Source organism: Dreissena polymorpha, chromosome 6 (genome assembly GCF_020536995.1).
Source record: "Dreissena polymorpha isolate Duluth1 chromosome 6, UMN_Dpol_1.0, whole genome shotgun sequence".
NCBI lineage: Eukaryota > Metazoa > Mollusca > Bivalvia > Myida > Dreissenidae > Dreissena > Dreissena polymorpha.
Window position 1 is genome coordinate 49,670,489 of NC_068360.1, and position 17,702 is coordinate 49,688,190.

General features: G+C 36.7%; 1 protein-coding gene across 4 annotated transcripts in view; it reads left to right on the forward strand.

Moving 5' to 3' along the window:
* LOC127833449 (uncharacterized) overlaps positions 1-17,702 on the forward strand; it is a 68,822-nt gene that overhangs the window by 14,472 nt on the left and 36,648 nt on the right. For all 4 annotated transcript variants that reach the window (XM_052358717.1, XM_052358718.1, XM_052358719.1 and 1 more), the window contains exons 2-5: positions 6,065-6,251; positions 8,936-9,066; positions 14,327-14,427; positions 16,347-16,441. In XM_052358717.1, the coding sequence (XP_052214677.1) occupies positions 6,065-6,251; positions 8,936-9,066; positions 14,327-14,427; positions 16,347-16,441 (514 nt within the window). The remainder of the gene's footprint in view (positions 1-6,064; positions 6,252-8,935; positions 9,067-14,326; positions 14,428-16,346; positions 16,442-17,702) is intronic.

Sequence of the window (17,702 nt, forward strand, 5' to 3'; positions counted from 1 at the left end):
CCCCTGCCCTTTTCAAATCCTAGCTGGAGCACTGGGTATGCATGTGTATATGGACAATGCCTTTCCATACTCACAAAAATGTTGACCCCTGTGACCTTGACGTTGAACTTAGGGTCTGTGTTTAGGTTTTGAAATCTGTGTTTAAGTTTCGAAAAATGCTCATAACCTCATGTCCCTTGAGATATAACCTTCATATTTGGTATGTATGTGTATATTGACCAGGCATTTCCATACGCACAACAATTTTGACCCCTGTGACCTTGACGTTGAACTAAGGGTACGCGTTTAGGTTTCGAAATCTGTGTTTAGGTTTTGAAAAATGCTCATAACTTCTATGATCCTTGAGATATAACCTTCATATTTGGTATGCATGTGTATATGGACAAGGCATTTCCATACGCACAACAATTTTGACCCCTGTGATCTTGACGTTGAACTTAGGGTCAGCGTTTATGTTTCGCAATCTGCGTTTAGGTTTCAAAAAATGCTGACATTACTTCTATGTCCCTTGAGATATAACCTTCATATTTGGTATGCATGTGTATATGGACAAGGCCTTTCCATACGCACAAAAATTTTGACCCCTGTGACCTTGACGTTGAAGTTAGGGTCCGCGTTTAGGTTTCGAAATCTGTGTTTAGGTTTCAAAAAATGCTCATTACTTCTATGCTCCTTGAGATATAACCTTCATATTTGGTATGCATGTGTATATGGACAAGGCCTTTCCATACGCACAACAATTTTGACCCCTGTGATCTTGACCTTGAACTTAGGGTCCGTGTTTAGGTTTCAAAATCTGCGTTTAGGTTTCAAAAAAAGCTCATAACTTCTATCAAGCGTTTATAGGGGGCATAAGTCATCCTATGGTGACAGCTCTTGTTTTATTAATAAAATGCAACATTAGTTAAATTCCCTATGAACTCTATGGCTTGAACCTAAGTTAATATAATATTGATTACTTGACCAGATTTAAGCTTTCAATTTTAAAGTATTTGTTTGCAACAAATTTTTTACATCAATTTCCCTTTCTGAAGGCTTCACGATGAGAATTTTCCCATTTTCAGTTATTTTGCGCTAATATTACCCAAATGGGCTGGTACAGGTACTTTTTCGGCGTAAGCTGAATAAGCCAGCTTTTCACCTTAGCCTGACCTTTGTAAGTGTCCAATAAAATTCCAATCAAATTTCCCGCGGCTAGGTACGAATGAATACACTTCATTTATTCCATTGGCTGATTTGAGTATACCACCAGAACATTGGAAACATATCCGCGTCTTTGTAACACTGTTTTACTGTATGAAACAATTTTATCTCGAATGAAAAGGCTTAATAGATAGAACAGTTTTACACTCAATTCTCGACATCAATACAGTTTGTGCGTACACCTTTTATTTTCAGAGTATTACCAGCGCAAGAGCGTTTATACTTAAAAGGCTATGTTCTCATATTTAGTACTTACTTCCTTATTCCTGTCAACATGTTAACATGTAAAAGTATAAAGAGCAATGGAAGCGAGGCCTCACTTTAAAGCATTGCATTTCAACCCGCGAGGTATATCGGGTCAATTCGCGGACATTCAGAGTTTATATACAGGTCATCACCGGAGTTGGCGGCCAGTAAAATAATCGTTATATAATAAAGACGCTATCCGTGAACTAGGTGACCTGGAATTTTCTTTAGACCAGAAATATGTTAAATGAAGATATTCAGCAATATAATTATGGTATGTAAATAATAGATTCTTAATGTGTTTTCAACAATACAATGATAAATATTATTGTTGATAAATTTAACAATAATTATTCGTCCATATTGCCTAATGTACTAAAGTGATATTATGAGCATGTAACAGTTTATAGGTGTCTATCGCAACCGTTGATTATTTTTGATGTTTCTACTTCATATACACGTATATTAATTAATGCAGCATCATCATACTAAAACAATATACCAGAAAGAGAAAATAATGCATTTGAATATCAACCGTACTTTCGTTTGACAACTGATCATGCGTTTACGGGTTGAACCTAAATTTAGTTTTAGTGCAGATTTGTTCATACGACACAAAGACACAATATTGTTTTACGGATCATTTCAGCTTACAGGACTGGGTGGGTCACGTAAGAATATCAAATATAAAATATATTTTTATAAACAACTGGTAGCAAGGTGAGTTGCAGATAATTAATCAGTAACCACATTTTAACTAACTATTTTGACCTGTTAATTCTTTTCAGCTCAATTCAACAGTGCAAAATGCCCATAATATCACTTTAAGCATTAGCACGATGATAATTGATACTGTTAATAATCGAATCAAATAGCAATGCCCGACAAACCACTAAAACAGGTTTGTTCGAAGAACGCGCCTATAAATACGGATACTTCTCGTGTGGCCGGTTGACTCATATGTTTAAATTTCACTTCCATTCTTCTTTTGGTTTTCTGTTTTGTATCTATAGGTTTATGACCAGCAATATGTTATAATGTAAAATAAGCCGCGAAAACTCCCCGTAACATCCCGTACTGCGTGTGATGCAGCTAAGAACTGCACAGAAAAAGACATTCGCTATACTTGATCTCATTCATTAAACTATTTACGCCGTATATCTTTTTTAAAGATATTTCTTGTTCCAATTGAGCAAAAAGAACAACCTGAAAGCTGGCATTGGGCACAGCTTCATTAGAAAGATGCAACTTTATGACAATGCTGTGTTTACAAAATTCTTATATGAAGTTTCAGATCAATTTGTAATTATGTAGTTGGCTTCTTACTTCACATCATGCGAGTGAGGTTGGGCAATATACATGTGTAATAGACTGATCTCAGAATTTGCTCGTTTAGAAAAATATATCAACCAATAATAGCTTGATTGAAATGATAATAGTTGATATGGTGTGTGATTTTGAAAGGATTATAAATGGATCAGTTTTATTTGTACCAGCAGATAAGTGTTTTTTATGCCCCGGAAGGAGGAAAATATAGTGACTGCACTGTCCGTCCATCTGTCTGTCCGTCACACTTTGTGTTTAGGTTTTGAAAGATGCTCATAACTTTTATGTCTCTTTAGATGTAACATTCATATTTGGTATGCATATGTATATGGACATGGCCTTTTCATATGCACACAAATTTTGACCCCTTTGACCTTGACCTTGAACTAAGGGTTCGCGTTTAGGTTTCGAAAAATGCATTTAGGTTTCAAAAAATGCTCATAACTTCTATCAAAGCGTTTATCAGGGGCATATGTCATCCTATGGAGACAGTCCAGGATAATATATCATTAAGATCTTGTGAGTTACTTCTCGTTAGCCAACCTGTATTTGTTTGGTCAAATTTGGGTCAGAAATTTTGCCCTATTCTCAATCTCAAAACAAGTATCTTTCTAAAATTTTCAACAGAATGTTTAAAAAAATATATATTTCAAAAAGGTGTTTATAGTGTTATGTGATCAAAATCATATCAGGGTCAGAATCTTATTATTTTAGAAGCATTTTCTGACCATGTATTAATTAGATGTAATTTTCTGTGATTTGTATGTATAAAACATTGGTTTTGGCAATAAAAGGGTTAAAACATGGTTTCTTCTTCTTCTTCTTTGCGTTCGCGCTACACAATCATGCCAGTTTCTGCAATGAATGTTGTAGTCCGTCTTAGATCTTCCAGACCTCCATACAGTTTTCTGTTGAGGGTTGTGTCTTCGGACCACTCCGCAGCTCGCTCCTGATCGTGTCTTTTGCATCTTTGAAGAACATGTTCAGCAGTTTGTTCCTCTTCTCCACATGGACAGAGTGGTGAGGGTACCAGCTTGTATTTTCTGTACAAGTGGGCATTCAGTCTGTTGTGTCCTGAGCGTAGTCGAACCATCACTACTTGTTCTGCTCTGTTAAGCAGGTGATAAGCATCTTGCTCTTGCTGGGGCCTGGTGATTGCCTTTATGATGCTGACTTTCTCTCTGTATGTAACCTGGGTATTTGTTTGCTCTGTTTTTGCTCCCTGTTTAGCTAGTTGGTCAGCCTCCTCGTTTCCTGACACTCCACAGTGGGCAGGTATCCACTGGAGTGCTATGTTGAGGTTATTGCTGAGTCTTGTCATAAGTTTTGCTAGTTTTGGGGAGGTGTTGTTTGTCAGAGCTTCAAGGACTGATCTTGCATCTGTGAGGAATACTACTGAAGTGGTATCTTCAGGTGAGTTCTCAATCATAGAGGCTGCCTTCATGAGTGCTTCTTTCTCAGCTTTGTAATTGCTGCACCTCTTTCCTGTGGCCATGAAGTGTGTTTCATTTCTGCCTGATGGATATCTGATGAGGATCCCAGCTCCTCCGTCTTCAACGGCTCTAGTAGCTGATCCGTCTGTGTATACATGTGTCCACAGATCTGATGGGAAATCCTCGTTTATCATGGCTAAGGTATGACTTCTTTTCAGGATTTCATTTTGTGCTTCTGAATCAAGTAGGGGGACAGTAAGTCTGATTTGTACTTTTGACAGATCATTTGCTGTTGGATTAACAATGTCTTCAGAGCTGAGTGGAGTTGTTTGAGTGTCCAGCTGTTGTGCAAACTGTCTGTTAAGTGTCTTCACTTGGTGTACAAAGTTACCTCTCTTCAGCCGGTTTTTAGTACCTTCAGTTAGTCTAGCTTTTATTGGATGGTCAGGTAGGGATTTGAACTTTTCAGCCTGTAGTCGTACTTAAGTTTGTCTTCTTTCATGCAGTGGCTGTATACCAGTAAGTTTTTCCATGAAGGCAATGGGTGTCGACTTGGTGGCCCCTGTTATGATTCGCAGTGCTTGGTTCTGTACCTTGTCGAGGGCTTGCTGGTTGGTCTTGGCTGTAGTGGACCATGCTGCTGAGCTATATTCCATTGTGGGTCTCACTGTGCCCTGGTATATGGTTTTCAATATTTGCTCATTAGCACCCCATGTTGTTCCAGCAAGTTTGCGCATCAAAGCAAGTTTCCTTCTGGCGGTTCCTTCAATACGGCTGATATGTGGCTTCCAAGTTTGCCTCTTGTCAAATGTGACTCCTAGGTATGTAGCCTCATCTTCTTCCTTCAGCTGTTTTCCTTCCATCATGATCTTTCCAGCTCTTTGCTTTGTGGACATGGTGAATAGTGTTGTGGATGATTTTTCATTGTTAATGGAGACACACCAGTCATTGGCCCATGCTGTAAGCTTGTCTATGGCTCCCTGCATTCTGTATGTGGCCGTGGTTGCATGTTCTTCCTTACACCATAGCACCAAGTCATCTGCATAAAGTGCAGCTTTTACTCCCTTTGGTAGCTCAGACACTATGTCATTGATGAAAAGCACAAAGAGTGTTGGAGATAAGACTCCACCTTGGGGGACTCCATGGCGCAGTAGGAACTTCCTGCTTTTTGTTTGGTTCAGACTAACCCTGGCTCTCCTGTTATATAAATATGCCTTGATCCAGGTCAGCATGGATCCGTCAACTCCGTTCCTCATAAGTTTCACTTGTAAACCATCAGTCCAGACTTTGTCGAACGCCCTTTGAAGGTCAATCCAGACTGTCAAGACTACCTTCTGTTCTTGAAATGCGTCTTCGACCTCTTGTGATAAGTAAGTAGTCTTAAAAAAAACTCATGAACTTGGATACCATAATATACAGCATTACTGTCAAACCATGTTTTAGCCGCAATGACTAAAACATGGTTTGACAGTAATGCTGTATATTATGGTATCCAAGTTCATGAGTTTTAGGGCACATAAACATGGTCTTCACGCTCATGACTTTCAGGTCCAAAGACTAGCAAGACAAGTCTTATAGCAACTCGGCTGACATCATGGATTGGCAGCTACTCATTGTACAATTACGGTGCATACTGCAAAAGTCAGAAATCAGCTGTGATTGTTGTCTTATCTCTATTCACAGAGCGGTGGGCAATGCAGCCCACATTTAGGGCACTCTCTCGAAGTCAGAAATCAGCTGTGATTGTTGTCTTATCTCTATTCACGGAGCGGTGGGCAATGCAGCCCACATTTAGGTCACTCTCAAGAAGTCAGAATTCAGCTGTGATTGTTATTGTTGTCTTTTTCTGTTCACAGAGTGGCTGGCAATGCAGCCTACATTTTGGGCACACTCGCAGAGTCAGAGATCGGCTGTGCAAGAGTTCTCTCCCTTGTGAACAGCCGATCAACGGAGAGCAAGAAGATATTGCCCAACCTCACTCGCATGCTCACCTTTGATGACTCTGAGAGTGTAATGAACGCGGCTGGAACCATGGGAACCCTTGTAAGTGTGAAAGTGAAATGGTCATTAACCCTTTCCCACTCAGACGCATTCTGATGCTTATGTGCAAACAGCATAAAACCAGAACAGTTTGCGATTAAATCGCAGTCTGTTCAGGTTTTATGCTGTTGCTGCTCACCAGTATCTAGGGTTGAAAATGAAGCCTTTAAAGTTTGAATTTAACTTTCTAAGGATTTACAAACAAGTCAAAATATGTATCTTAGTGGTAAATGGTTAAAGCTTTTTACAATATAGGTTTGGGATTGGGTCCGCTGCTTTGGGAAAGGGTCCGTTTTACGACCGTTTTTACATAGCAGATAAACCCCTGTGAAAATTTCTCAATCGGCCAGTTGTGAAAAATTATGGTCATATGTCTGTTTTTTTCACAATAGAATATTATTTGCCCCAAAACTCTTGCAGAGTTTTCTGCCTGGCAGATTTTGCTCAAACGTTCACAGCTTAATGACCTTTATGGTAAGATTGTTGTAAAAATAGGAATTTTGGCTGCAGCAAATTTTGTGGAAGTATGGTCCTTTTGTTATTTTTACAAGTATTGAATGTTAATAAATATGATTTTTAGCTCGGCTGTTTTCGGAAAACCAGAGGTATTGTCATAGCCAGCTCGTTGTCTGCCGTCAGCTGGCGTTGTGCTAAAACCTTGACATTTTGCTCTTAAGTCAAAGTGCTTCCACCTACAACTTTGAAACTTCATATGTAGATGCACCTTGATGAGTTATACATGCCACAACCATTTTTGGGTCACTACGTCAAAGGTTAAGGTCACTGTGACCTCTAAAAAAAATAATCTGACAAGCTTTAATTTTTAGCTCTACTGGCATGCGTCCGTGCGTGCATGAATTTTCCTTTAAACATCTTCTTCTCCCTAAACTACTGGTCCAATTTTGATGAAATTTCTCAGGAATGTTTCTCGGGTGAACCTCTTTCAAAATTTGAAAACTTTCAAAATCCTCTCGTCCATAACCATTGGGCCTAGGGCTACCAAATTTGGTTTATAGTGGCACCTTATAGTCCTCTACCAAGTTTGTTCAAATTATGCCCCTGGGGTCAAGTTTTACCCTGCCCCAAGGGTCACAAAATTAAACATATGCTTATATAAGGCCTTTTTGTGAAAACTTTAACAATCTTCTTGTCCATTGCTGTATGGCATAGGGCTACCAAATTTGGTATGTAGTGACATGTAATAGTCCTCTTCTTAGTTTGTTCAAATTATGCCACTGGGGTCAAATTTGAAACTGCCCCCGGGGTCACAAAATTGAATATATGCTTATAAAGGGCTTATTTTGTGAAAACTTTAAAAATCTGCTTGTCCATAATCTTTGGGCCTAGGGCTACCAAATTTGGTATGTAGTGACATCTTATAGTCCTCTACCAAGTGTGTTCAAATTATGCCCCTGGGGTAATTTGACCCTGCCCTGGGGGACACAAAATTGAACATACGCTTATATGGAGTCTATTTTGTGAAAACTTTAAAAATCTTCTTGTCCATAAACATTGGGCCTAGGGCTACCAAATTTGGTTTGTAGTGACATCTTATAGTTCTCTACCAAGTTTGTTCAAATTATGCCCCTGGTGTCAAATTTGACCCTGCCCTGGGGGAACACAAAATTGAACATATGCTTATATAAGGCCTATTTTGTGAAAACTTAAAATCTGCTTGTCCATAACCATCGGGCCTAGGGCTATCAAATTTGGTATGTAGTGACATCTAATAGTCCTCTACCAAATTTGTTCAAATTTTATCTCTGGGATCAAATTTGACCCTGCCTTGGGGGTAACAAAATTGAACATATGCTTATATAATGCCTACTAGTATTTTGTGAAAACTTTAAAAAAATTCTTGTCCATAACCATTAGGCCTTGGGCTACACAATTTGGTTTGTAGTGACATTGTATAGTCCTCTTCTTAGTTTGTTCAAATTATGCCCCAGGGGTCAAATTTGACCCTGTCCTGGGGGCCACAAAAACGATTATATGCTTATATAGTGCCTATTTCGTGAAAACTTAAAAAATCTCCAAGTCCTTAACCATAAGGCATAGGGCTACCAAATTTGGTATGTAGTGACATCTAATAGTTCTCTACCAAGTTTGTTGGGTCAAATTTGCAGCCTGGGGGTCACAAAACTGAACATACGCTTATATGGGGCCTATTTTGTGAAAACTTTAAAAATCTGCTTGTCCATAACCATTGGGCCTAGGGCTAGTTGCTGTGGTTAATCTTCTTTTACCAAGGGCAGTAGTCAGTAAATTGCATAGCTATTGCTATAAGTACTGTTAATCTGTTTAGGTTTACCAAATAAAAGTTAACTGACCACGATAAACCATCTGAAACACTAGCTGTAAAATGGTAAAAAGGCCATAACTGTCATTGTGGCCAGTTTTCTCTTCCCCAGGACAATAAAGTCAGTTAACTTGCATAAATATTTGCCTGCCCTTAGCACTGTTAAACTGCTTACTTTCCATTGAGATTGTTGAATGTGGCTATGATTTTGATGTTTTATAGGCTGAAAGCCACTATGATTTTGATGTTTTATAGGCTGAAAGCCACTATGATTTTGATGTTTTATAGGCTGAAAGCCACTATGATTTTGATGTTTTATAGGCTGAAAGCCACTATGATTTTGATATTTTATAGGCTGACAGCCACTGTGATTTGGATGTTTTTATAGGCTGAAAGCCACGAAGGTCGTGAATGGATCTTGTCAGAGCCCTGTCTTCCCCAGACTTTGGAGCACATAACGGCACTGCTGCATTCTGAAAACCTTTGGACAGCCAGCAACGCTGCACTTGTTCTTGCCAGGTAGAATTCTTGCTGCCCTTTGACAGTATCACATAGTTATTAAGTTTTGAAGAGTGGAAGTCTGAACAAACTCCTTGGCTTCTGTTTTTGGAAGTTTAGGTAAAGTGTGTTTAGAAGCTTTGTCAGATTTAAGAGACATATCTGGTTCTTTAAAATAATCATATACTATATTAAGCTGTTAAAGTTATATTTTTCATCAATGCTGTGCTTATCCCTATCTTTGAATAATTATTATAATCAGGGATTGTACTTGTAGGTGATGATTTTTATAGCTCGTCTCTTGACAGGCTGTATCATTGGTAATGCTTTGGCAGGCAGATGGGTGGGGGGCTTTAGGCTTTCTTACTTGTACGGTTTCAGGGCCCTCACACTACTTTGGGGGAAGGGGTCCGCAGCCCTTAGGAGGGGGAATTTTCGCGGCGTTTCCCTTTTTGGGGGATTATTTTACTTACTCTCTCATTATTTCATCTGACCATGTTTGCACTATATTCATTGCATTTTTCATAATTTAGTATGTTTGAAAATATTAAATTGAAATAGACTTGAGATATAATAATCATGAGACACATCTTTCTATTAAAAAAAAAAAAAAAATTTTTTTTTTTTTTTTTTTTTTTTTTTTTTAAGGGGAATTTTTTCCCCCAAAAGGGGAAAAAAGTATACTTTTCAGGTGGGGGACTGCCACCGAAATTCGGTGGCAGATTTGATAGATTGAGGGCCCTGGGTTTTAATAGAATCTAATCACCAAACATTTTGGATTTTGTTGTTTCCTCTTTCTTACTTGTACCGTATCATCAAATCGTCAGCACATTTTCTGGAAATGTTTGTTTACATAAAATGGAGGCTAGGTTGGATCCAGCCAATCCACATCAGGCACTGCAGAGTTTTTGCCATTTATTTATCAAAAAGTAGCCATTTCCGCTTGCCAACTCCTTCAGTGCTCATCAAATATTCTCCAAACTTTCTGAAAATGTTCGTTGACATAAAATAAAGGCGGAGTTTGATAAAAAGTCAAGATTGTTTTCTTTAAATATGTTCATAAATATGATAAACGTTTCCATTTTATCACTATCAGTATGTTTACAGCAAGAGATTTTTCACCTGTTCAGAAAATTTGCTCTCATTTGTTTGTATTTTTTATGCCCCCCTTCGAAGAAGAGGGGGTATATTGTTTTACACATGTCGGTCCGTCGGTCTGTCGGTCCGTTGGTCCGTTGGTCCGTCCGTCCACCAGATGGTTTCCGGATAATAACTCAAAAACGCTAAGGTCTAGGATAATGAAACTTCATAGGTACATTGATCATGACTGTCAGATGACCCTATTGATTTTCAGGTCACTAGGTCAAAGGTCAAGGTCACAGTGACTCGAAAAAGTAAATTGGTTTCCGGATGATAACTCAAGTCAATGCTTACGCCTAGGATCATGAAACTTCATAGGTACATTGATCATGACTAGCAGATGACCCCTATTGACTTTCAGGTCACTAGGTCAAAGGTCAAGGTCACAGTGACTTGAAACAGTAAAATGGTTTCCGGATGATAACTCAAGAATGCTTACGCCTAGGATCATGAAACTTCATAGGTACATTGATCATGACTGGCAGATGACCTCTATTGACTTTCAGGTCACTAGGTCAAAGGTCAAGGTCACAGTGACTCAAAATAGTAAAATGATTTCCAGATGATAACTCAAGAATGCTTACATCAAGGATCATGAAACTTCATAGGTACATTGATCATGACTGGCAGATGACCCCTAATAATTTTCAGGTCACTAGGTCAAAGGTCAAGGTCACAGTAACAAAAAACATATTCACACAATGGCAGCCACTACAACTGACAGCCCATACGGGGGGCATGCATGTTTTACAAACAGCGCTTGTTTTTTATTGTTGTCATATTTTGAGAATGTTTGGTACTTTAATAAGCATGAGTCTTGTGCAGATCAGAGAGGATTACTGCATTATTTTGAATTGTTACAAATGGAATATCTCCTTTAAACGGCTCTTGCTATAGAAGGATTAATGTATTGTTGATATGCTCCCTATACAAAATTAGCATTTAAAAGTTAAGTCCTATGCAAATGAAAGACTTATGTTGGTCCCTATCCCATTTATTTCTAACTAGTGAAAATAAAAATGTCCATAAATCATCAAACACATGTTTACTCTAAGCAAACATAATCAATAATTCAATAACACACTTTGCTTGTTTACAGACTAGTTTGCACGGTATTAATTTCATTTAATTGATTTTAAAATAAACTTGCTTTTGAAACTTTAAGATAAAGATTTTCAAGGACACAGACACTGTCATGAAATTACTGACATACAGAGCAGTTTGGGAGATTTTTTTTATAATAATTATAATGTCCTTGATTTCACATTCAATTATGAAGTTATCAAAAAGGCAGAATAGCTTTAAAGACAGCTGTAACTTTTTTAAAGGAATTTCATTAAAAAAAGATTATCTATCGACGATTTTTCAATTTAGAATGTCCAATATCAATTAGGCACAAAGGAAATATTCTATTGTTATAAGTTTAAAGTATTCAGTCGCAAATTTGATCTATATTTTTGACATGCGTTTGTTAGGTTTTGTGTATTGTATGTTAACATGCTCTCAGTGAAAATATTGACAAGTGTAATGTCAATATGTATTATCATATTAAACTGCCAAGATTTGAAAGCAAAGCAATCAAATTAATTGTTTGATTAACCCTTTCAGTGCGGGAACCAAATTTTAAAGGCCTTTGCAAACAGTTTGGATCCAGATGAGACGCCACAAAACGTGGCGTCTCATCAGGATCCAAACTGTTTGCTATTCTGATAGTATTCTTTGAAAAAAATCGAAGAAAATGCTAATTTTAGAAATTTAGCACACAACATTTTAGCAGACGACAAATTTCCCAGCATGCAAAGGGATAAAGGAAAGCTCTTACACTGCATGGTGTTCATTTATTTGTATTCTGCCCTGCAAGAAATAGAAATATATTTTATACTGAATTAATTATCACAAGTGGATCCAGGGTGGGGCCCAGGGGTTAATACTTAAGGTTTATAAATCAGTGAATCACTGCTTGTGAGTTAAAGAGTAGCACATGTGTGCCTGCTGTAAACATAATGCCTCGTTCTCTTTCCCACATGTATACATATGAAGTATAAAAATCCGACAGTTCAAAATCAAGTTGCTAAAAACTTTTTTAAAAAAATCCCCATTTTTCTTTATCATTTTTCAAATTTGCTTTGGGAGTAAAGCAGACAGCAAATTTATGGTAAAGTCTAAATATAATTATGATACTAGATTAAACATAGTCTGTGAGGTGGAAGGTGAAGTAAGGGCCCGTACAACTGATGTTTCAGGTTTATTACTAGTGCCTATGTTGGAGCACAATGGCCCAGAACTGTTTCAATGCTTTATTGTAATTGTTTGTACAATTTGTCATAAAATTGAATGGTGAAGATACCATGTATAAGCAGCTATGTATGCTGGAAAATTTTAGTCTGAAATGCTACTAATAGATCCAATGTCCATGGGTTTATGATAATTGACCTTTTGTTGGTTTGTCTTTTAAAGACCTGTATATACCTCTTATTTAACATGATTAATTGAATGTTTGAATGAATGTATCGATCTTGGCAGTGTTGTAATCTTATCTTTGACAAAAAAAACAATTTCTATTTCTAAAGAATTTCTATAAAATGATGAAAAATTTCCCAAATTTCAAGCATACTTTGGAAAATGTCTTCCCCTTTTTCAGTTTTGTCGATTATTTTTCCCCAAAAAGGACGGGTGCCCCTAACTGAATATTCAGGATCTGCCCATGATTATGGACGTCTGTTACGGATGTATGTAATGTCTGCCTGTTATGCTATCCATCTGTCAGCCTGTTGGTAGACAAAAACTTATAAGTGCCAGGATACGTACAGTTTTCAATTTACAACATGCAAGATGGCTTGTTCCTTTTATTATGAAATTGTTTAAAAATGAACCCCTTTTTCAACTTAGAATTTCTATAACCGGTGTAAATTTTTTTCATTCAAATATTGGTCTGGTATAGGGGGAACCATTCCTTATGGAAAAAAGTATATATTTTTCCCAAATGTGACCTTAAACTAACAATTAAAGGTTTTTAAATAAGTCTTAACATGTCATTCATCTCCAGCTCTATAAGTTTAAACCTTAGAAAAAAATATCATTTATAAATCACTTTTATTATTAATTTAAAGTATGTGTAAGTATATAATGTAACAACATAAATTTCTCAATTTTTGTCAAAAGGACGTGATATTTCCCTATCCAAAGGGACCCGACCCCATTCCCAAAATTGTGGAAAATACCCACTGATTATTACAACTTGTAACATATTTCCACATGAGGCAATTTTTAGCCATACGTCCTTATTTCGGCAGGAGAGTCCTGCTTTTAGTCTGTGTAACCCGCTTTCCCGATTTGAGACGATTTGTCCCCTTAATTCTTAAAAACATGTTGGTTCAATAAGGTCACTTAAAAACTCGCTATAAGTCAGATTGGTAAACGAAAACTTATCATTGCTAATCCCTTTATTGCCCCCTAATGGCCTCTTTTATCATCAATTGAGCACGTAGCAGTGTTGTTGTGAACACTTTAGCAGCGCTTTATTGGACAAATAGGGATTTTATCTGGCATTCATCAAATGGGTTGCTAATTACTATCGATAGATGTTACTATCGTGTATTGTTATGAAATAACAGCCAACTGTGTTTGTCTTTTATGGTCTAATCACGCACAAAGATACTATTATCCGGTGGTATATACTACCTGAGGTTTTAATACACATACAAAAACTGTAATCTGTCAAAACTGAAACTATAAAAAAAAATAATTAAAAGCAAAAAAATACAAGTTGATATTTAACATAAATTTACTTCGTTGTTTGTCTTATTTTCAATAAAATACTTTTCATCTGTAAAATCAATCTAAATTTAAATATTTTTGACAATTGGTTGTTTAAATACTTCTGTCTAAATTGTACATCAAAAAGACATTCCCCAAATTTCACTTTATGAATTCATAAGCTTGTATTTTCATATATGCGCGGATGCTCAAACAATTTTGAAATGTCCTGTATGTATTCAATTTTCTATTTTCAGACGTATTTCTGAGTTGAAGTTAACTCAGATACTTCATTCAATGTATTCAATGTTCTTTTTTCAGACGTATTTATGAGTTGAAATTTACTGGTATACTGTGAAGAATGTATTCAATGTTTTATTTTCAGACTGAGTATTTCAGAGATGGGATGTACACGCATTCTGGAACACGAACATTCGACCCATATCTTGTCAAAACTCATCTTGTCGCTAGGCGTTGATGAAGCTGGTATGGACATAATTTTCAAGAAAATATGAGTCGTGTTCTGAGAAAACTGGGCATAATGCATGTGCGTAAAGTGTCATCCCAGATTAGCCTGTGCAATCTGCACAGGCTTAGCTGGGACGACACTTTTCCCTTTTATGACATTTTTGTTTAAATGAAGCAAAAATCCAATTTAGGCGGAAAGTGTTGTCCCTGATTAGCCTGTGCGGACTGCACAGGCTAATCTGGGACGACGCTTTACGTGCATGCATTATGCCCCGTTTTCTAAGAACACGACTCAATTTTCATGAAAATATATGAGCCTGACTCAAGGAAAACTGGGCTCAGATTAGCCTGTGCAGAATAGCCAAACAGCAAATAAGTCAACTCGTAATTAACCCTTTACCCCTTAAAAATGCATGTTGATGCTTTTGAAGTCCTTTAGAAAATCAAATTAAATTTTTATGTGTTTAATTTAATCTTAATATATTTAAGTTTGAAAGGCTTCATTTCCAACCCTTATACATGGATAATGATGAGTAGCAAACAGCATAAAACCTGAACAGACTGCGAGTTACTCGCAGGCTGTTCTGGTTTTATGCTGGTTGCAAAAGCCATTTTCACTTTGATTCTTATGGGGGGAATGGGTCAATGCGTGTGCGTTAAGTGTCATCTCAGATTCTCCCGTGCAATCCGCATTGTTAATTTGATATGCAGAAGAGCCAAACAGCAATTAAGTCAACTCGTATTTAATGTCCCCATGGGAAAAGAAAAGCCAATTTTGGTGTTTCTTTAGGAATTGAATAACACATTTCTGCTTTTCATTGGTGTATTGATAATAAGACAAATTATGTCTAATTTGCAGAAATGCAGACATCATTTATGCATGGATTAGGCATATTTTTTCAGACAGTTCTAACACTCATGAATTGCAGAAAATGACATTAAATGCTTTTAATTACAACACAAAAGTGGATATCTGCTGTCATTTCAATATTTTAATGGTGATAAATAACTTGTAACCTCCTGTATGTGAATCCTGTGTCAATAATGGTTCCAACTTTGTTGAACTTCATGTTTTGTAAACCTTTGTGGCAAGTAATGCTGTAATTTTGCTATAAACAATGGAAGTCAGGGTCGTACGTTTCTTACAATACAATTATGTCCTTTAGCTACTTGTTAATTAAAAATATGTTAATTAAAAAGTAATACAGTCTTGAATAATTTATGAACAATTTAATTTGCAAACATGGTGGGTTTATTAGGAAAAGAACAACAGGTCATTTATGTGGATAATAAAGTGGATATGGTATGAATTAAATTAAAAAAAATAACAATTTTCAAATATTATATATGGTATTTGTACAAGTTTTATTTTTGTGTGACAAATGGATTTTTTAATTATGTTTGTCTTCTATGAAAAATTATCTGAGGTGTAACATTTTGTTAAGTTGTAAGCTATTGATGTTTGTAAGGAAGAAAAAGCATTAAAGGCATAGATCTTTCAACTTTATTTATGTTTTGCTCACCTAGGTACAAAGTGCTCATTGTGAGCTTTTGTGGTCACCATTACTGTGTGTCGTGCGTTCTAAACTTTTATCTCGTAACCACCGTAAAGGCCACATTTTTTCTAAATGCTTATCTAAACAATATCTATACTAGGACATTCAAAGATGGTTCATGTGTGTCTAAGGTCACAAGGTCAAGGCTTGACAGCTTGTGTTAATATCTTGATCTGAGATGAGCGCTTAAGGGCCATCATGGCCGTCTTGTTTTAACTTGTAAGTAACGCAACATTTGTAAAAATGGATCAAAATGTTTATCACCAGGTCAAATCTTGTACAATTTGTGTACCTTGAACTGGTGAGCGCTTTAAAGACATCATGGCCCTCTTGTTTTAAACTATATGTTATTGTTAAGTTTCATATATTGTTTGATCATAGGTCGAGGGATGAACGCAGCGTTTGCAATAGGGCGTCTGTGTGACCTGGATCAGGGGAGGAAGCGTCTTCTGCAGCTCAGTGACAGCGAAAGAATGGCAAGTACTCGCGTAATGTACTTGTGTGCATGTTTTATATGAATGAATTATGTGAATGATCACATTAGAAATGTTATCACTAGGTACCAAATAGGAATGTGTATTGTTTGATTTTCTAGGAACACAATGACAGTTTTGGTGCTCTTAGGGTAATTATATTGAAGCTACTTCACATTTCTATGCCAGATACAAGAGCACTGTGATATACCCTGTTTAATTGTATTTTTGTGAGTGTAAGAACTTAAACTTCAATTGTCATCTGTGATTATTTAAGTTATACATGCATGTTTACAAATATTAATGAAGAATACAAAAGTTGACCAGCAGAATTCTGTTGTTTTTTTCATTGCGCAACTAAAAAAAAAATATTTGAAAATCCCTTAAACATTAAAAATTTTAAGATGTTAAGTCACTATTATAAGATACTGAACATGTATTTTCTGTATGACTAGTGTTTTCTGTTATTTGGATGTATAAATGAGCTGGTCGTGGGGAAAATTGGGTGTACTGCATGAGCTTAAAGTATTGTCCCAGATAAGCCTGTGCAGTCCACTAATCATGGACTGATTAGGGACGACTTTCTCAGCTTTCATGGAATGTTTCTGTATAGTAAGTCTCTTGTATATGCCAAGCCATTCAAGGCAATATGTGTCTTCCTATTATGTCCCTTTTCTATTTTTGTATGTGTCTGCTCTACTTCTGTATGTCTGTATAAAAGATACTTCAAATCGTAATTGCTTTATATTTTAACAGAGTTTCAGTAAAAGATACTTCAAATCGTAATTGAAAATTGCTTTATATTTTAACAGAGTTTCAGTGAGAAAATGGCAAGCACTTTCTTTTCATCTAGTTTTTAGCTCGGCGTTTTCGGAGAAAACTCGAGGTATTGTCATAGCCAGTTCGTCGTGTTGTCCGCCGTCCGCGTCGTGCTAAAACCTTGACATTTTGTTAAGTTTTTGAACATTGGCTCTAAAATCAAATTGCTTTGACCTACAACTTTGAAACTTCATATGTAGATGCACCTTGATGAGTTCTACACGCCACACCTATTTTGGGGTCACTAAGTCAAAGGTCAAGGTCACTGTGACCTTTAAAAAAAATAAATAATAAATTCTGACAAGCTTTCATTTATTCAAAACTGCACCCGAGCGTGGCACCCGTTATGCGGTGCTATTGTTATGCTTCAGTTTAGACTTTCAACAAATACTTGCATGCAGCACTTGTTTGAAATGTAGATCTGTTTATGTACAAACTAAAAGAA